This window comes from Fragaria vesca, linkage group LG3, assembly GCF_000184155.1.
Source record: "Fragaria vesca subsp. vesca linkage group LG3, FraVesHawaii_1.0, whole genome shotgun sequence".
In the NCBI taxonomy this organism is placed as follows: domain Eukaryota; kingdom Viridiplantae; phylum Streptophyta; class Magnoliopsida; order Rosales; family Rosaceae; genus Fragaria; species Fragaria vesca.
Genome location: NC_020493.1, coordinates 5,560,316 through 5,579,149, shown reverse-complemented (window position 1 = coordinate 5,579,149; position 18,834 = coordinate 5,560,316). Strand labels below are relative to the sequence as shown.

At 38.9% G+C, this 18,834-nt stretch overlaps 1 protein-coding gene across 1 annotated transcript; it reads right to left on the bottom strand.

Moving 5' to 3' along the window:
* Nucleotides 1-10,909: 10,909 nt before the first annotated feature.
* Nucleotides 10,910-18,140, bottom strand: LOC101314160 (peroxisome biogenesis protein 1-like). The gene is made up of 17 exons (XM_004293710.1): nt 17,946-18,140; nt 17,691-17,864; nt 17,510-17,609; nt 16,818-17,300; nt 15,680-16,417; nt 15,315-15,406; nt 15,087-15,160; nt 14,668-14,890; nt 14,492-14,585; nt 14,205-14,359; nt 13,557-13,787; nt 13,181-13,381; nt 12,855-12,980; nt 12,706-12,767; nt 12,237-12,354; nt 11,544-11,828; nt 10,910-11,443 (listed from the first exon to the last, which is right to left on the bottom strand). Exons 1-17 carry the CDS (start codon nt 18,138-18,140, stop codon nt 11,405-11,407), a joined length of 3,390 nt encoding a protein of 1,129 aa, XP_004293758.1. The 3' UTR covers nt 10,910-11,404.
* Between the last annotated feature and the right edge of the window lie 694 nt (nt 18,141-18,834).

Below are 18,834 nucleotides of genomic sequence, written 5' to 3'. Positions count from 1 at the left end.
AACTAATACCCCAACAAAAATAAAGCCTACTAAAATTTACCCCCTTTTACCAAAATAGTAACTTTCATTTTTAGACCATAACTTCTTCATACGAACTCCGTTTCGTTTTAAGCGTGCCGCATGTCCACGAACTCTGTTTAACGTCCTCTACAACTTTCATGAAGAAAGTTTTCTCAAATTCCAAACGGAAGAAAAAGTCAACTTTTGGAGTCTTAAATAGTAAACGGTTACTCAAAACGGTAAAAGCCAAAGTAATACTGATACGAATTACCTAGGTGTTACTACTAATAGCGGAATTATTAATAGCACTAAGATACATAGGTAACGTAGGTCGAAGAAAATATATTCCTCTCTTATTATTGTGCAAAAGGGTACAATTACTATTGTCTAATGCCTTCTCTCACAATAACTCTATAGCTCTCTCTGATTCGCTCTCTTCTAAACAGATGTTGTTTCTGTTTCACTCTGGTGTCTAGAACTAAGCTAGGCACCTCTATTTATAGAGTCTAACTCTATAAATCCTTATCTAACTTGGAAACTACTCATTAACTAAGTTAGACAACTATTCATTTTCAAGCTAGAAAACTATGTACTTAACTAACTTGGAGAAAGAATCACTAATTCCTAAAAGCTAAAGGATACACCTGTATCATGGCTCCCCCTTTTAGGAACTTAAACTCCCGTTTAAGTTAAAACTGGAGATTAGGAAACTCAAGAGTTCCCTTTTCTTCGCTGAACCATTTAGCCTTGCTTGGAACTTGACCGGCACGCCCAATAAGAAATGATGTCCGCTCCCCCTTACGTGTTGTAGTCACTTTACGCTCCAAAATGCAATCTTCAACTAATGGATCCTCTCGATCAAACCACAAGTTCTCAACTGGTGGTAAGACTGTCTTGTTGTCGCCATCATCATCAAGTAACGGTGGTTCGAACAACTTCAAGTACTCGGCATTGATAACCGAATACAGACCTAAGTATGGTGGCAAATCAAGCTTGAAGGCGTTGTCACCAATCTGCTCCAGAATACGGAAAGGACCATACCGAAGCGGTTTGATCTTCTTACCCTCTCCCTTAAGACGCTCCTTACTTAGTTTCAACCACACTAAGTCACCAACACCAAAGTTACAAGGTACTCGATGCTTGTCATGCTTAGCCTTGTACTTTGCTTGTGACTTCTTCAATTTTGTCTTCTCAACATCTTGACTTGATTGCCCTTCATGTGGACGTGTCAACAAGACAAATTTCCTACAAGCATTAACTAATCTTTTAGCCTGAGTTGCTGCTACCAAGCTTGCCTCTGGTGGGAGGGGTGCCGCCCGGATAACGAATCGTTGTCCGTCTTTCGTAAATGTGTACTTCTGAGCCTTCCTTTCGTAGATAGCATCTCTATCGTATAAGTAAGGATTTCCTAGAATCACCTGACAAACATCCAATGACACCACATCGCATGTTACTTCGTCGATATAAGATTCATGAAGAGCAAACTTGAATCTGCATTGACTAGTAATACTGAGTCCTGTGTCCTTCTGAATCCATCCTAATGGATATGGCTTCGGATGTTTGACCGTTTGAAGACCTAACTTGTGAACCAAAGCTTCCGAGATAAGGTTCTTTTGACTTCCCGGATCTACAATGGCATCAACTAAACTGGTCTTCACCTGCAGCTTTACAACAAAAAGCTGCTCCCTGTGGTTCTCGTTGTCGTTCCCTAACTGTGTTCCTGCCATAAGATTGAGCTTCGCATTTGGTTCTGTCATTCCTGGGACTTCCTTTACCTCGTTGGTGATTAATGTTGTCTTCTTCCTCTCCTCCTTGTGCCGTAATACTCTTGGCTTAAGGTGAGGGAACTTTACCCAACACTTATCTGCCACATGGCCTGTTCCTTCACAGTAACTGCAAACCAAACATGCTTTCCCATTAGACACACCATTCTTATGCTCTTCCGTTTTGGCATAGGAATCATTTGACTTGCCCACAGTCTGTTTTCCATCTCCCTTGGTTTCGTTCCTCTTGAACTTCTTCTCAATGGCGATGGCTTTTTCGCTAGCTTCTTCAACGGATTGTACCGTGAACAAACTCAACTCCCTTTGGAGGTACTCATGTAGTCCTGCTTTGTACTTTGTAAATATCGAATACTCCGTCAAGGATATATCTAGAACCATAGCTTGATTCTGAAATTCGGTAGTGTACTCTTGTACGGATTGATTGACTTTCTGGCGCAAGTTAGGCCACTTGTTCTATCGTTCCTCCAGAAACCCTACTGGATAACTTCTTTCTAAGCAATTCTTTGAACCGCTTCCACGACACTACCTCCTCATCACTATTCCTCCGGTAGGACTTCCACCAAGTTAAAGCATGAGATGATAGTTTCAGAGTCGCACAGGTGATCTTCTCTTGTGATGTAAAACGATGGAACGTAAAATATGTGTCAAGCCGTTCAATCCAGTCGTCCAACTTGTCAACATTGACGCTGCCATCGTACATCGGAACTTCAATCTTGAAATCAATCTTTAAGTTTCGAAAAGAACTCCTTCCTTCTTGTTGCGAGGTTTTGCTGGCAGTGTCAAACTCATCATCTGATCCCGTCTTTGCTTGTTCTTCTTCCGACTCTGAATTCGTTTCCTTCGGCTTCTCCGGTGATTCCTTCAATAGCAACTGTTTGACGAGACCGGTCAATTCTACAATTGCAGTGTTTGACGCAGCCATCTGCTTCTCCAACGCAGCAAGTCTTTCTTTCTCTGGTGTTTCATCACCCATCTTCTTTCCTCTTGATCTTGTGGTATTTTCCAAAGACACAAGAGATTTTCCTAGCTTTCTGTAAAGTGAACGAGTCAGGACCATACACCACAAGACTCCCCACGGATACGGTTAGCTCTGATACCAACTTGATACGAATTACCTAGGTGTTACGAATTACCTAGGTGTTACCTAGGTGTTACTACTAATAGCGGAATTATTAATAGCACTAAGACACACAAGTAACGTAGGTCGAAGAAAATATATTCCTCTCTTATTATTGTGCAAAAGGGTACAATAACTATTGTCTAATGCCTTCTCTCACAATAACTCTCTAGCTCTCTCTGATTCGCTCTCTTCTAAACAGATGTTGTTTATGTTTCACTCTGGTGTCTAGAACTAAGCTAGGCACCTCTATTTATAGAGTCTAACTCTATAAATCCTAATCTAACTTGGAAACTACTCATTAACTAAGTTAGACAACTATTCCTTTTCAAGCTATAAAACTATGTACTTAACTAACTTGGAGAAGGAATCACTAATTCCTAAAAGTTAAAGGATACACCTGTATCAAATACCAAAAGTAAATAACTGTAAAATAACTTAAGAACCGGGGTGTGACAACATAAATATAAATGTGTGATTTATAGCACATTTAGCATGACAATGAAGGTCATCTTAAACTAGATTTTATTCGGGCTATTTGCTAGTTGCATTTTTATTGGCTAATAGACTTGGCTAGCTAATTGAAAACTAAGATCATCTAGGATGTCCACGATGACCACCATGGATGCTCCATTAACAGCGCAAAGAGGCGGGCCGTGACCTCCCCAATGTCGCGTGCGTCACTAGTGACTATGGCTACTTTACCTTATAATGTTTTACTCATGTTGATAGCCGAGTTGAATGTTACTACACAACGGTGGAGTATGGTCATGCATATAGGGCGCCACTATTGTATTTCACAGTGTTGTCTGATGGAAATCTCACACGATGGTGAAAATCATCATTATGCATTTGATAAATCCTACAATATAGCAAAAGGTTGTGTTGTTCTAGCTAGTTATGCGCAACCATATATATGTATGCCATCACATGTGCAACATTAATATGGTCATTCAAATAACAATTCTGAAACATTGTCTGTTGTTTGTTTCGATCTGCAGACATACAATGAATTTCTGTTACGATTCTGAAATATGCAACACATGAGGATAGAGAGAGAGAGAGAGAGAGAGAGAGAGAGAGAGAGAGAGAGAGAGAGAGAGAGAGAGAGAGAGAAAGAGAGAGAGCACAATTTAGGGAATAGAGATAAACCTCAAATTCAACCTTAAACGTCCAAACTAAAACATAATTTGGGGATTCATGATAGAACCTTGACCTCAACTTTTCTAGGTCAAATCAAATAGAGAAAAGCACTTATTAATAGGAGAGAGATAGTGAGATAAAAAGTAGATCCGGAGCACTTTTACCTCCTCCATCTATACAAATGCATTTGCATTTCGAGTGTTTCCTAACAAGTGCCATACAACATTGCAACTATTTGAACTTGATGATGATTAAATTCAAGAACATATAAAAAAGACTTCAGCTCAGACAACGTGCTCTGTAAGTTTCTTTAATCTTTCAATTATGTTCTATTAACTGTTATCTTTATTACATTATCTGTTATTTTTCTCCTTTCTCTAATTTTCTTACAATGTACATCTTCTGTATCTTAATCGTTTAGTGGGGTGCTTTCGTTTGTTGACTTATATCATGTTAACTGCTTGTTTGTAGGCTAAGGATGGTGAAATTGCTTTGCAGCCTCAGTCATGTATCCTTTTATGGTTAAGCTATAACAACCTAGTTTCTCAATTGCTTATTTGAGTCTTCTTTATATTGAGAATTGATATTCTTGGCATGATTTGAAACAAGTGACCATATTTTTTTTTGGAATTTTCATCCTTGTAAAAATACTTTAAAAGTTGAAATCACCAATCACCAATGAACATGATTTGAACGTAGATCGATAACGAGTGTTCATGTGCTCCATTGTTTACATTAGAAGGAAAGTGTAGCAATTTCTCAATATTGTAAAAAGAGTTTTGTGACAAGCTAATTAGATATCCTAAAACAATAAGGCAGTACCACTGTTCATTCAAGAGGCAAAATCTCAACTCTACCCCCGGTTCACAAACAATTGCAAAACTGCCATCACTTAAATGTTGTTGACGTGTGGCATTATTCTTTTATTCCACGAAGCTGCACCGTGTCTCATGTAGAGATTAAACCCATTCTCCAAGCATGTCTTTTTCTCAGGATTGTAATGATGCTTAATCAATAAAGTTATTTATTCCCTAAAAAAAAAAAAATCTAAGCAAAAGAGAAAGAAAATGCTAGAAATATATATTTTTAATTATAAAAGAAAGACAAATAAATTTTTTTCTCTTAATAAAAAAACAAAATAATCTAGAGTCATTTGATTTAGAAGGATAAGATTGTATTTTTGCTTAAGAATGACATGTCATAATCTTTTTAATTGGTGATGTGTCTAGGTGATATAGCATGTCACCTAAGATTAAGACCATAAATCTTAGTCCTTATTAAGGCCAAGAATCATTTTCCTTTGATCTAAAGGAATGATAATATAGCAGAAGAGATGAGATCCATGGAAATTAATGCAAAACAGCAAAAGAGTTTCAAGCACAAAATTTCAGTCTTACATGAATATAAAGTCTACCCTTTTAAACTCATATCAATATCATCTTAACCTTAACTTTAGGATATTAACTTTCTCCACTTTGCCGCAAGTCATTAATCGAAAGAGCATCAAACCAATTCCCAAATTCTCAGACAACCACATGACACCCGAGCCTCAGCTTCGGCTCCAGACGTCCTCATAATAATATCTTCCATTTTTTTTTTCTATCTCTCCCTTTCACTGTTCCAGAGCTCTCTCTCTACTCTCCAGGTCCTTCTCTCTCTCTACTTCACTTGGGGGTCGTTTACTAAACTTGAATGAGATTGAGAAAGAATCGGAGACCAAAAAGAATGGGGAAGAGAATGAATGAGAGTGAGAATGAGTCATTCCTATTACATATTTACTTGTTGAATGAATAAATAATAAGAAATCAAAATAGAAATGAAGTTGATTACGAAAATACCCTTCTAATACAAATGTATATGGTTTTTGTATTTGGTAGTATGAGGTTTTTATAAAATTATGAGGTTAATTTTGGAAAAGGGTTAATTCACCCATGAATGGGATCTAATACTAACCCCCACCAATACTAACCCCCCACCAAGGAATGAAAATGGATGAATGATTCCTTGTTTTAATTGTGGGACCCATATATTCATATTCCCCCTTGGTGCTAGTAAACACATTTTTAAAAGAAAATGAGAATGACTCCCTATAGTTTCATTCCTTTTCCTCTCCACTATTCCTCTCCGCTCCAAAACCACTTCTCACTTTCTCTCTCAAGTGAAATTAACCAAGTAAGTTCTCAGATCATTTCCATTATGCAATTTCAATTTTCAATTTTTTTTGGCTTGTTTTCTAGATGTTTCTTCAGCTCAAGCTTTGTTGAATTCAGTGTGGTTTTTGGTTGATGCAGTTCGCGTTAGGGTTTTGATGCGGTGGAGATCGCGCTGGACATCGCTGTAGGCTTTGATCCATGAAACCGGTAAGGTTTGAGCTGAAATTAATGATAAGTAAGTGTGGAATTGCATGATTTTGTTTCGATTTTTTCTGCTCGATTTTGGTTTCTGATGAACTCAATTGTGATGAAATGAAGAAATAGTTTAGAAGTTCACCATGCACACCCTTTATAGATACAAACCCAGACAAATCCCTCCTCCTCTCCTTTCTCCTCCTCTCTCTCTCTCTCACCTCGATCGTTGTCCAAATTTCTAGAATTTCTCGCTGAACGGAAGACCAAGAAAGATAGTTGATGCTCTTGTCAAAATTGCTCTTTGAAAGATGTCAGTGCTCTGTCCTAATAATTAGCTGTGTCAAGTAGAGATCGAGCCATGAACCTTCTAGTATTCTCAAGTGAGGGCACAATTGGAAATCAACAGACCAACAACAGGAGCAGTACCGTAAACAAATTGCATCCAAGAAATTAGTTTAAATTGCAGGATATTGATGAAGCAGGCATTTTTTTTTTAAGGGAAAAGAGATAGTTCAATTGATCAAAGATCATGACAACCAAAAGGTCAAGCATGAATAGTCTGAAGATCATACAATCAACATAGCTAGAAAACTAAATATGAGCTATAACTAAGAATTGAAAAACAACCTCAAAACTACATCTAAAAGGTGGATTTGACAACTAGAACTCATATAACCTCCTAAACTCAAACAATGACTCAGCTTTCAATCGAATCAGGCCTAAGACTCAATGGTGTACCTTTCTTCGAATTGAAAAGAAAAAGAGGAATTGCCAAAGTTTAGAAGGGATCCTTCCTAGCTACGCTAGGGGTCTTGCTCCCACAAAAGCCCACCAATGGACCCAGCCCAAATGAACAGAAAGAGAAGGAAGGCCCAATGTGCCCAGCTCACCAACAATGATGAAGCCCAAAAGCGCCTAGGCCAGAGCCATTTTTCCTCCCAACATTCAACTTGGCTGACCAGTGAAGAATTTCCAGGGAGTTGGCTGCCGTTGGATTAGTCCGGTGGCTTCCCTAGCCTGAGAGCCATAGCGCCTCCGCAAAAAGGCCACAAAACTTTGCTTCGCCGCTTCGAGACGCTTAGAGAGCCTCACGCCTCTGCCTCTTGGAAGTCCGATTGACTACCTCCTCCGCCTTCTGATCACAAACGTCTATGTCACCGGAGATCAGAGACCTCTGCCCCGAAGCAGCTTTCCTTGCCTTCCCAACCCTATTGCTTTCTTACTCCTTGTGCGTCCCTACAATAGCCGATTTGGTAAGAACCAACGTCGCCTCTCACGTCTTTGACCCAAAGCCAAAGAACCGATTGTAGATACATACGCCTAACCAACATACTTTAGACATGCTTCAGCTAGGCATAACCGCCATACTCGTTCCCGATGTGGCCTCCGTGGTCAAGGCAGTAGCAACGGCTCTCAGACATAGTCAACCGCTCCTTAATAGGTGGCAGGATGCGCCTCCACACACGCCACTAAAACCGTCTGACAGAACACGAAGAGAAAGAGATCCCACATCGAAGATAAGCATAGGCTTCTGACCCTCTGAGTCTATAAGTGGTATCCCTACTTCTCTCTATAAACTACCATATTTTATTTACTTACTGGTATTCTGCCAATTTGTGGACTGACTTAGGCATCGGACCTAATTTCATCCGCTACTCTTATCGACAGATTCCAGGAGAACTGCACTTCTACATGTATTACTAGTGGATTAGTGAACCGCTAATTTACTGCATCAACATCGGTCAACTTCACCACCTCCAACTCACCGATCCCAAGCGTCGAAGATGCCTTGTTGCAGACAGAGGACCGTCAGGCCGTCGTCGTCGTGCTTCACAAAACCTAGGTTTCGGTATAAGGCTCCAGGAAAAGTGGAGCTCTAATTTTGTTTTACTTAGTAAAATATTGGAAAACTGATGAAGCAGGCATTTGGATTAAGTAATAACAAAAGAAGTCCTGTTCAAGAAAAAATAAGAATTGAAATTTGTTTAGTTCTTGTGGTTTGAAGTCGACATCTGTCTAGTCCTTGTGGTTTTATTTTAATCTGAATAGTCCTTAAAGTCACAATTTTTCATCCAAATAGTCTTTATGGTTTTATTTTAATCTGAATAGTCCTTAAAGTCATGATTTTCATCCAAATAGTTCTTCCGACAATTTTCTCAGTTAAAGGTCATAAGGACTATTTGAATGAAAAATCATGACTTTAAGGACTATTCAGATTAAAATAAAACCATAAGGGCTATTTGGATGAAAAATCGTGACTTTAAGGACTATTCAGATTAAAATAAAACCATAAGGACTAAACAGATGTCGACTTTAAACCACAAGGACTATACAATATTTTACCCAAGAAGTAATAACAAAAGAACATTACCAAATGGTAACTAAAGGATTGGTCCAACTGCCCAGCAAACTAAGATCAGTCTAACGATATATCACATAGCATACAGACATAGTTGGCATATAATCAGTAACTAACCAACTAGCTATCACCTGCACTGATCAGTCATCAGAGTCTGTATCCGAATCCAACCCAGACATGCACTTAATCCTGAGTCCGTCTACCTGTTCTTCCCATTCTGTGAGCTCCAAAGATCCTTTCAGACCTTTGATTTGCAGAATCACTTCGTCATCTTCATCATCAACCTTCACCATATATTTGAACGCATAGTTCCCCTTTTTGTCGACGTAAAATGGCCCCAACACCCCACTGCTGTCATCATCGTCATCGTCGTCATCCTGTACAGGGAAAATTTCCATAAGGGAAAGACATATTGGCGAGCAGGACTCGTATGTATTAACATTTACCATTTGTGCAAAATAAATGCTAGAGTTACTAACTGGTTAAGAATTAACAAATAAGCATCAGATATGTACCTTTCTACACATCCACCCAAAATAGAACAATTTGATATCCTTGTGCACCCGGAACTTGCCTACAACTTGCACCTCCATCACCGGCATCCCCTCTCCTTCATCCACCACAGGTTTCCCTCCTCTTTTCAGAATCCTCAAACCACCGTAGCCTTTGCATACAGGGCACTAAAGTACATGACAAAATCTTTAGTAACACCCCAGAATATTTCACAAATGTTGGACAGTAGTATGTACTCAATTATCTATATATATTTAAGTAAAGAAAGTAGCTACAGTATAGTATGGACTTGGTACTTACAGTTAGAGGTCGATGATACGCAATACCATCAAGTCCCGGTTTCCAAGAGGCTGCAGACAAATATAAAGGAACCATAGTCCCATTATACAAGTCGAAGAGCTCTATGTTGCAGACCCTGCAACTGACCCTGATGTGGTACTGGAGTGACTTGTTCTTCCAGCCTCCTTCGGGTTCAATGCGACTCACTCCATCTAGAGTCTCCACAGAAATGTTCAGAATCATTCGCTCACCGATCATCTTGAACAACTTGTGATCCTCTAGAAAACAATGAGAAAGCTGTCAAGCAAAACACCATTGTGGATTTCTTGTTGTGCAAGATACACATATGATGTTCTTGCGCGTGAAAGAATTTTCATACATTTGGTAATACTGTAGCTTTGGTGATGTCTTAGATTCATTTCTTGATTGGGGATTAATTGTCCAATATTTTGGTAATGGTGTGGCAAGGGGGTGCTTTATTTTCATCTGAAACTTGCAGAAGCTTTCTCTATCGAAGGCCTTCCCAATCTTAGGCATGCCCCCAAAAATCAAACTCATGATCCTTCGAGCTCCAATAGATAAATTTATGTCCTAGAACCAAATTTGGACATAAATTTCAAGTTCAAGCTATCTACAGTCCTAATATAGTAGGTGGAACCAGTCAACACCTATGTGATCATGTTTGGGTATTACAGAGTAATACTTGCTATGTAATTTACCTAAAGCAAATTTTGTAAAGCATGGTAATCTCTGACGATGTAGACAGCAAAGGTGTATATTAAGGCCAGAAGATCAAAAACGGTTTAACAGTGTACTCGGGAAAATTAAGAAGGTAAATCGGAACTTGGTGAGGCGAAAATTGAATTACCTGTATGAAGCTTCATTCATCAAAACAGATGAGGAGCTCTGGAACAGGCGCCAGTAAAACCAAGTATATGCTTGTTATGTTCTTGTTGTGGTTAATTTCCAGTTACATGCACTTGCATACGTGCTTAGATCTAATGTACGTATTGACCTACTTAAAAGATGTCTGAGCCTCTGAGGCTTTTTGCATGATCTACCTCCTGGAGATAGATTTTTCATGTGTATGGACAAGCTGATAGTGTAGCTAGAAGTGACATCATTCCATCCAACATGATGGATCGAACACATAAAATCAAAATAGGTTAGTTTGGTATATGGTTGGAGGTCGATCATTCTGAAAAGCCCCTCCATACGTTGTGATGAATTTGTGGGGCGTCGAAGGTTTCAATCGACGGCACAGTGAAGGCAAATGAGGCTCTCTTCAGAAACATCTCATCATTCTGTTCAGAAAGAGAAACAACTCATCTTATAATCTTAAAAACACATCAACTATTGTATTTTTCTATAAGTTGGGAGTAATTTCTAATAAAATACAATACATATAATCTTACATCACTCTATATAGAAGTTCGAATTTGTATACATCAGTCTATTCCTAATGAGTGACACATGAATCAGTGTGATCATCCTAAGCTCTTTCGAGCTCTATTATTGTTGTCTGAGAGCCAGTAAAATGGCTACACCTAATTGATACTTATCTTTTATTGAAGATAAAAGGAGAAGAAAAAAGTCTACCGGATTTTAACTTCAAACTGAACTACTCTGGGTGTTAAATTCAAAACCTATTCCTACCCCTCCCTAAATTATCCCATCCCATCCAGACTTAGTTGTATAAAAGTGGCGCCTCCTATATACAGATACCATGGTGCGTGAAGATGACTACAGCCAACATCAGACACTCATGGAAAACTAAAGCTACCTCCAAGCAAAGAAAATACAGGATGCCATATTTTGCTCTACCCCAAAAATATTATATCATCAGGCGCTCAGTCATGTCTCATGCTAGGGTTGCTCTCTTGCCTTTTGCATCTCTTGACTGCAAACAGATAATTTGTTAGTTAATAAGATTCTTTATATTTGTCAAACAAATGAATGAGCCTGGTGTATACAAATGAAACTTGGGGAGCGAGACAGACCTGTGCAGCAACAGATCTTTTTGAATCCAAGAACTGGCTGTAAATGTCATACAATTTTTTCTTCTCAGCCTCAGAAACAGATGGTCTTGTCCTGGAAGCAATTGACTTCACGAGAGCGTCAGAAATAACTGGCTTTCTCCCTGGATCATGGGTATACGTACCATCCAGAATTTCATGCACTGCTGCAAGCTGAGCATCTGAGAGAAGTGCTTGAAGGTCAGCACCACTATATCCCTCAGTCATATCAGCTATGGCAGATAAATCCACATCAGCATCCAGTGGTAGCTGGAACAGGAAAACATTGTTATATTCTAAACTGAATTAAGGACAAAACATTATACAAAGAAAAAAACGCATTGTCATTTCCGTGTAGCTAATTGTAGGCTCAACTGAGGTGTCATGTGAAAAAGAGTGAAGAAAGCTAAGCAACAGATCCTACACTATTGCTTTAACCATGTACATAAGACTCATTCTCGAAGAAGTTTTGCTACTGTAGACACTGGTTTTGACCAAGGACCCACAGAAATATGAACAATACAGGAATGAAATAACAATGCTGCAACATCCAGATTCTAATTTAAGAACATATAGGACAACTAACAATAGACAGTAATCACAGGATATCATAATATGGGCCAAAAAAAAAAGAGTAAACAAGACAAGTTTGTTATATAAATGGCTGTTATTACTAACCTTTTTCGAAAGGACTGTTAGAATATCCAATCTTTCGCGCGGGGATGGAAAATCACAAAAAAGAAGGCGATCCAGCCTTCCAGGTCTGAGAAGTGCAGCATCAAGCAAATCCGGTCTACTGCTTAACATGAAAAATGCAGTCACAGACAATGGACTCAGTAAAGCCAAAGCAAAGATGATATAAACAATCCAGTAGCTAGGCAGATCCATAGTGTCATATAGAATTTGCAGTCACTGGCAATGGACTCAGTACAGCCAAAGCAAAGATGATATAAACAATCCAGTAGCAAGGCAGTTCCGTAGTGTTATATAAAATTCTTGCAGTAACCATAATGAAACAATTATACAGTACAAAAGTTAACTTGAACTTCTATGGAATGTTCAAGTATTCAGGCAAAGCTATTCTAGTCAAAAGACTATCAAGAATGCAAAATTAGAAATGAAAAAACTACTATGAAGATAAACTAACCTTGTTGCAGCAAACACAAAAACACCAGTCAAAACTTCAACACCATCCAATTCAGTCAGAAACTGTGAGAAAGAGTGATAGGATGATAAGAAGGTCAATGACGAAAAGAGGAAGAAAACAAAAATGGGACAAGAAAACAACAGACATACCTGATTGACAACACGATCAGTTACCCCAGTATTGTCATGTCCTCTTTTTGGGGCAATAGAATCGAATTCGTCAAAAAAGAGAATGCATGGTGCTGCAGCAGCTGCTTTGGAGAATATATCCCGAACCTAGACAGTAGCAGTATACAATTAAACCTCTGAATAAAATATACCCTTTGATATCTATATATAATCTTAAAATAAAGTATGATGAATAACCATTATCAACATGTTATCTTCCACATAATTAGAGACCTATACATCTCACATGATTTAAGCAGCAAAATCACAAAGGGGTTCACTTACTGAAAATTATCATTCACACTTACAGCTTGCTCAGAAGCACCAATGTATTTATTCAACAGCTCAGGTCCTTTGACTGATATAAATCGTAGTGAACAGGCAGCAGCAGCAGAACCAACTATATGTGTTTTTCCACAGCCAGGTGGCCCATACAATAATACATTTGACCGCAACCTTAAAGGAGCTTTTGCAAAGATGTTTGGGAATTTTGAAGGCAATTCAATCATCTGATTGTGATATAGATAGAGAAAGCAATCAGTAGTGAGATCAACGTATCAAGAAGAGGACGAGTAATATCTGATGGCAGTACAAACTTACAAAAATAAAAGCTCTTTTTCTACACATTAACATGCTCTTCATTAATAATACATATAAATTTAACTCAGTTGATAAATATCATACCTCTTTAATTGCATTGCGAATGTCAACAAGACCACCAACGTCATCCCATCCAGAACGACCCCCTTCAGGAGCAGACTTAGTAATGTCACGCATGGCAACCGGAAGGAACTCATGCATTGCCCGAGAGAAATCATCCGCAAGTAAAGTGGGGTTTTCACGCTCATCAGAAGCAAACTGATTAGGCAGAAAACGACCTATGGCGGCATGGACAGTTCTATCAACCAGGATTTCCTGAAACGGTGACACTGTTAATATTTATGATTGCTTCATGGATGCTGATGCTAGCAACTAGTTGAGGTTGTTTATTTGGAGAGAGCATGAAGAATTATAACAACCGGCTCCTCTAATTGTGTTAAGAAACATATACTGGTAACAACTTGTGACACATTGAAATTAAGACTCTACAAGCAAAACTAACAACCAAAAAAAAAAAACATCATGGACCTATTTAATACAAAAATGATTACTTGCAGACAAGATCCAATCACAACAGGAGATACTAGAATTACAACAATAATCGTAGAAAGAAGATGACAGCAATGACAAATTACAACGACAATAAATATATTCTTTTCTTTAGCCAGAATGTGTAATACTATATACTAATTTCTGGTAGCACAGAAGTAATTAAAGAAAAAGTTAGAATACCAGATCATATGCGTCATAGCCATCACATTTGGAAGCTACATCTTGTACAATTTCATCAGAACATTGCAAGCAACGCCGCCGAATCTCATGTTTCAAAATGGCTGCACGTTCTGGGGCAGCAGGAGCCACCATTTGCACATGAAAGTCAAACCTACCTGATAATAATATAAGTTAAAAATACAGCATTCAGAATATTAACGTTAAACAAGCAGATCTCTGCTTTAACAATATCTCATAAATTTACTGCAAGTATAATGCAGTGCATTTCACATTCGAAAAGAACAAACCTGAAGAGCTCAACAACTGTGGTATACTCTCTAAAGACTTTGAGGAAGCTATGAACGCAAGAGGGCCAATTCCACAGGAGATCTTCCTTTTTTCCTGTTCCGGGAACCATAGAGTTAGCTGACTTAAGGAAAACAGCATATCTGTGAGACTGCAACCATAGTCCTCGATATATTACCCCATATTCATCCATAATGTCTATGAGAAATTCTGTGAGTGCAACAACAGAAGTTGAAGGTTGAGATCCTTCCAAGTCCGAAGAGGATGAAACAATGCTATCAAGATCGTCAAGAATTACAAGAGATGGTGCATGATCTAAAGCCTCAGATATGTAGCTAGAGAGTGCTTGGCGAACGGTCAAGGCCTTTTCCATTGCAAGTTGAGAACAACATACATAAACTCTGCAAGGAAAAGAAAACAAGGGCATTATGTAAAAGTATATTTCACCCCTCAATACCTCCCTCGTCATGATTCACTAAGTCAGCATTTTTTACTAAAAGTTTAAAACTCATGAATCATTTATATTAATATTTCAATAATGGAATGATCAATGAGAAAACAAATCAAAATATTTGGTTCGTCAACATAACGACCTACATGTGTGCTAGAAGACCTCCATGTTCCTCAAGACATCTTCCAACAGTTCTCGCTAATAACGTCTTTCCAGAACCCTAATAGGATAAGAAAAAAACGAAGGACAAATCAGATGGTCAACATCCAATAAAGGGATTATAAAAGCTTAGTTTAACAGCCTTGCAACATAAAGCGCAGTTTCTCATGAAGAAAACCAGAAGATGAGCATTTCATGAGTTATGAAGAACTCACGGGAGGTCCATGAATCAGAACATGTCCAGGGAGAGGAAGGTTCTGTGAACTGAACCATACCCCATACGCAGGAGTTAGCAACACCAACATTCCTATAGTTGGATAAACATCAGGTATTAGGTTAATCCAAGGACTGTAATTAACTTATAAAAGTATACAGGCATCAGATGTCAATGGCAAATCTAGTAAGACCAGTAAATCCACCTTGAGATACTGGCAAGTACTAAAAGAAAACATAGCAACTTTCTGAAGTCCGACACAAAGTTTTTAATATAATTTAACATCAAAAGTTTATTTGTAAGTAAGAGATACTGGTCTAAGAAGTTGAGGAGGAAACAGCTTCACAAAGAAATACAAATACCTACTATTCAAAACTTCAGAAGCAGTTGTCCCCATCCAGCTCAAGGAAGATATATCAGAAGTAATGTTTTTGTCATACATTCTCTCTCTTACTGAATAAAAGGACACAGGTTCACCCATATGCTTTTCAAGTGATTCAAGAGTATTGTTGTTGTCTTTGTTTCTTTCATCAAATACAAGCTCATATGCATTTCCGCCACGTTGAGATTCCTTCGAAATTGTCAATACATACAAGATTTCAACTGGAACTTCAGGATTCATATTATTGTTTGCCAGGATATCATTTGATGATTCCTGATCCTTACCCTTAATCCCAGACTGGTTCCCTTTCACTTCAAAATGAAGTAAAGTCTCATTTCCCAAAATCAATGAATTAACTTCCACTCCTGCTTTGGAAGTAATAGCATCTAACTGTGCAAGTATCCAAGCTTTAAGAAGACTTTCTACTCCATTTCCCTTGTCATAGTGATGGGCAGGTTCTTCATCCTCTTCGCAAGAAGATTTGGAAGAAAATTCAGCAACAACTTTGTCATGGGTTGACCAATCAACAACATCTATATAGGTGCTTGAGCCAGGTGTTAGAAGCATGTCATTCTTCTTACGCGTTTTATGCCTGTCAAGAACTTGTAGACCATTTCTTTCAACTGCTTTCTCTTTGGGAGATATCTTGAAGTGGCAGGGTGAAAGTGAACACATTGGCATGTTATTCTTCAAAATACCACCGCACCCCTTTAAATACACCCCTGCAGGCATGAGAGCAATCTCTTTCAAACAACCAGATTCTGGCAAATGAAATGGCATAAATGAATTCATTCCGAATATGAGAAACCTAACAGAACCACACACACACACACACACACACACACACACACACACACAAAAGTAACAACATGCACATACAGATACACCGACAGTGTGTTTTCTGTAACAGTGTCACAGATAAATATGGATTATGGATGTATAATTAGAAGATTACATTTGCAGAATGAGCTCAGAGATAACTTGCTTCTAAATCAACAAATGAAAACTTTTAAGTCTTCCAATAGCATTTTCAAATCAACCTAGATGCATTAACATCGTTTGAGTATACATGCAGTACCCCAAAAGATGACAACCACATTCAACACTGTAGGATTTACTCACATGAATGTAAACCTGCTCTCAGGTAGAGGCGAAGAGACTGGGCAATCATTAGATGCCCTTTAGCAACTGAGTCGGAAATCAACAGCCGAACTACTGCTTGATGATTGTCCTTTTTGTCATTTGGAACTCTAACACTAGATTCCTTTGGAGTTGAACTTCCTATTCTCAACCCATCACTTTCAGAATTTTTCATGCTTTCTTTCGGTATCAATCTCGGAACAACAGCAACCAACTCAAGAGGCTTTAACGAGAACCTTTCTGCTGTTTCTGGATGAACAATACCAACAGAGGTGAGAACAACTCCAAGCTCAACACCTTTCACATTACTTTGGTGAACTAATCTCTTGTCTGCATCTTGAACACGGAGTAGTGCTTTTGAAAAATGATGACCTCCACCAGACGCGAGCATTTCATCCCCATTCGAGTTGACATTCTTCCGTCTCTTTGGAGCTACTGCTACTTCAGTCCCTGGCACCAGTTGCACTGGCAATGTCTCACAAGTCAGTACCTAATTCCAGTAAACTAGCATACTACTGTAGCCTACAAGTATCTAGCCTCAGCATAAAGGAAAGTTACCAATAACTGCATCAACAAGTAAATCGCATCTCATCTGCTTCTATTACTAACATTTCATATTGTACACCGAAATCACAAGCAATTTACTGATATAAGACGAGAATGTAGCATCTTACCCACCGATTTCTTGGGAAAGGTTGAAACAACAAGAAACGTAACGGTGGTGCGGCCGTGCAACCACAGAGGAAACTTCATTCCTTCATGAACAATCCTCACCTGCATTTCCGAAACGTACAACATTACAAAACGAAACACACAGAGTACATAACAACCACCGATAGAGCACGAATCCACTACCTGATTCAATATAGCAGCCTCAGCGAGCTCAGAGTTGAGCTCCATGACCTCCCAGTCATCCTCAGTAGACGGCTCGATCGTCACCAGAGTAGCCCTGTCGACACTCGAAAGAGCTCGCACCTGAACCCTAGACCGATCCGGCAGCGAAATGCACTCTCCGAATTGCTGAGCAACCTAATCATCGGAATCGCAATTTCTCAGTCCCGCTACTACTGATCAAATTTCGAAGAGAAATAATATAGAAACTTCACTGACCTCGATTGCCGGAGAAGATGAGGTGGCGCCGGACCAAGCGACGGTCCAGTGGTGGTCGGTGGAGGAGGAGCGGAGGTCGAGAGCGAGGACGGGAGGGAGGGATGGGGAGGAGGAGTGGAGGGTTTGGATTAGGGCGAGAGGGAGCGAGACGTAGCAGTCTTCTATGGTGCCGACTAGCTTCACCTCGAATTCCATTACTGGTGAATTGAGCCGGTGAGGTTGGAAGAGGTGGAAGAAGATGATGAAATGGATAAGCGCGGCTGCGTGTGTGCGCAGCGCCGCTACTGAATAGCGTCGTCACTCCCAATAATGTTTGCTTTTTCGTAAATTTTTTTTTTTTTTTTGTTATTCATTTTTTGTATTTAATTTATATTTGTAGTTTTTTACTTTTAACACTCACTGTTACGAAAAGTTTGTCATGTGGTTACGAAAAATCACCTAAGTGGTTACAAGGGAGAATGATCATGGACTTTTCACGATGTTTACTCTCTGATAGGTTGGCCGGATCATTTTTTTTATGAATCACTCAAATGTCAATTTTTTTTTTTATTATTATTTTTTTTTTTATTATATTTTTTTTTCAGGCGATGAGTCTAAAGAATCATTCGAGCGCTGGAGAAAATTAATTTGTTAAACGGTATACATGTATAATTGATCCTATCGATTTTTCAAAAAAATATATGCACATAATCTTTTAAAATGATAGTCACGAGACTGACATTGTAGTGGTTTACGAGAGCTGTAGTAAAACCGCCAGGGTGCCACGTCGCAAAAGGCTTCCCTATAGATTCGACCATCTTCGCCGCTCCTCTCTCACTCTCGTGAAGCCACGTCTCTTCGTCTCCGTCATCCTCCTTCTAATTCCTCTGGTAATGCCTCTCTCTCTCTC

Excerpts from the sequence above, each read along its gene's own strand:
- LOC101314160 (XM_004293710.1), bottom strand. The coding sequence starts at position 18,140 with ATGGAATTCGAGGTGAAGCTAGTCGGCACCATAGAAGACTGCTACGTC. Across the intron at positions 15,407-15,679 it reads TGCTTCTGAAGTTTTGAATA|GAATGTTGGTGTTGCTAACT; the intron begins GTAGGTATTTGT and ends ATCCAACTATAG. Across the intron at positions 11,829-12,236 it reads TAACAGTCCTTTCGAAAAAG|CTACCACTGGATGCTGATGT; the intron begins GTTAGTAATAAC and ends TTCCTGTTCCAG.